Genomic DNA, 907 nt, shown 5'->3' with positions numbered 1-907 from the left:
ACGATGCCGCGGTAGCCGGCGCGGGGGACGCCGGATTTGAGGTCGTCCATCAGCCCCAGGGCTTTGGCGAAGGCTTTGAAGGAGTCGCGGCCGCTGCACTGCAGGCGGACGGCGCCCAGCTCCCGCCGCCGGTTGCCTTGGAGCTCTTCCACCCTCACCTCCGGCGCGGCGTAAACCTTGGGGAGGAAAGAACGTTCGTACTCTTCCTTTTTGAGGTAAGAAAGGTCCAGTTGGGTAAAAGGCACGAAGCGGTCGTTGAGTTTGATAAATTTTAAATATTGATCGAAAAATTGCCCGTGGCTCACTCCTTTCCGACCGAACGTCATCGTCCGGGAGACCTCGGGGCGGACGCAGGAACGATCTCGGCGTTGTTCGGGTTGACGCATCCAATCGTCCCAAAAAGCTCGCGGCCATTTGGGTTCGAGTTCATCCCAAAGTTCGGCTAAAAGCAACCAACCGAGACCGGGGAAAAAATCAGTCCGGTAAAGCAATTCGGCTTGTCCGACGTCCACCATTTGCTCTTTCCCGTTGTCGTTCCAAGCGGAGACGCACCAGAGGCTGCGATCGGCGAGGAGGAGCGGGAACGCCGCTTGGAAATACTCGAAAAAATCCGGCGCGACTTCCAAATCGTCCTCTACCACGATGGCGGCGCGGTAACGGAAGGTCCGGAAAACCTGTCCCAACGCCCAACGATAATGCCGAGCGATTTTATAATAACCTTGGAATTTACGGTGTTCCGCCGGCACCGGGATATCGCTGAGGTCGGGTTGCCGGATATGAGCCACGGCGTCGCCGTAGGAAGCGATGACGCGAGCCGTTTCGGCGTGACCGCAGTCCTGGCTGACGATGACGGGGAAACGTTGGGCCGAAGGTCGGTAGCGTAAGAGTTTATCCAAGCACCGCCGGA

The 907-nt window shown here is 58.2% G+C and overlaps 1 protein-coding gene across 1 annotated transcript in view; it reads right to left on the bottom strand.

Moving 5' to 3' along the window:
• MGAT1 (mannosyl (alpha-1,3-)-glycoprotein beta-1,2-N-acetylglucosaminyltransferase) overlaps positions 1-899 on the bottom strand; it is a gene marked incomplete at its 5' end in the record, with an annotated part of 4,643 nt that extends 3,744 nt beyond the window's left edge. Inside the window, one exon of the mRNA XM_009288197.1 lies at positions 3-899. Within this exon, the coding sequence (XP_009286472.1) occupies positions 3-899 (897 nt within the window). The remainder of the gene's footprint in view (positions 1-2) is intronic.
• Positions 900-907: the final 8 nt, after the last annotated feature.

The sequence above is a fragment of the Aptenodytes forsteri genome, unplaced genomic scaffold (genome assembly GCF_000699145.1).
Source record: "Aptenodytes forsteri isolate BGI_AS27 unplaced genomic scaffold, ASM69914v1 Scaffold521, whole genome shotgun sequence".
In the NCBI taxonomy this organism is placed as follows: domain Eukaryota; kingdom Metazoa; phylum Chordata; class Aves; order Sphenisciformes; family Spheniscidae; genus Aptenodytes; species Aptenodytes forsteri.
Note: the sequence above shows the minus strand (reverse complement) of the source record. Positions and strands in the feature narration are given on the sequence as shown.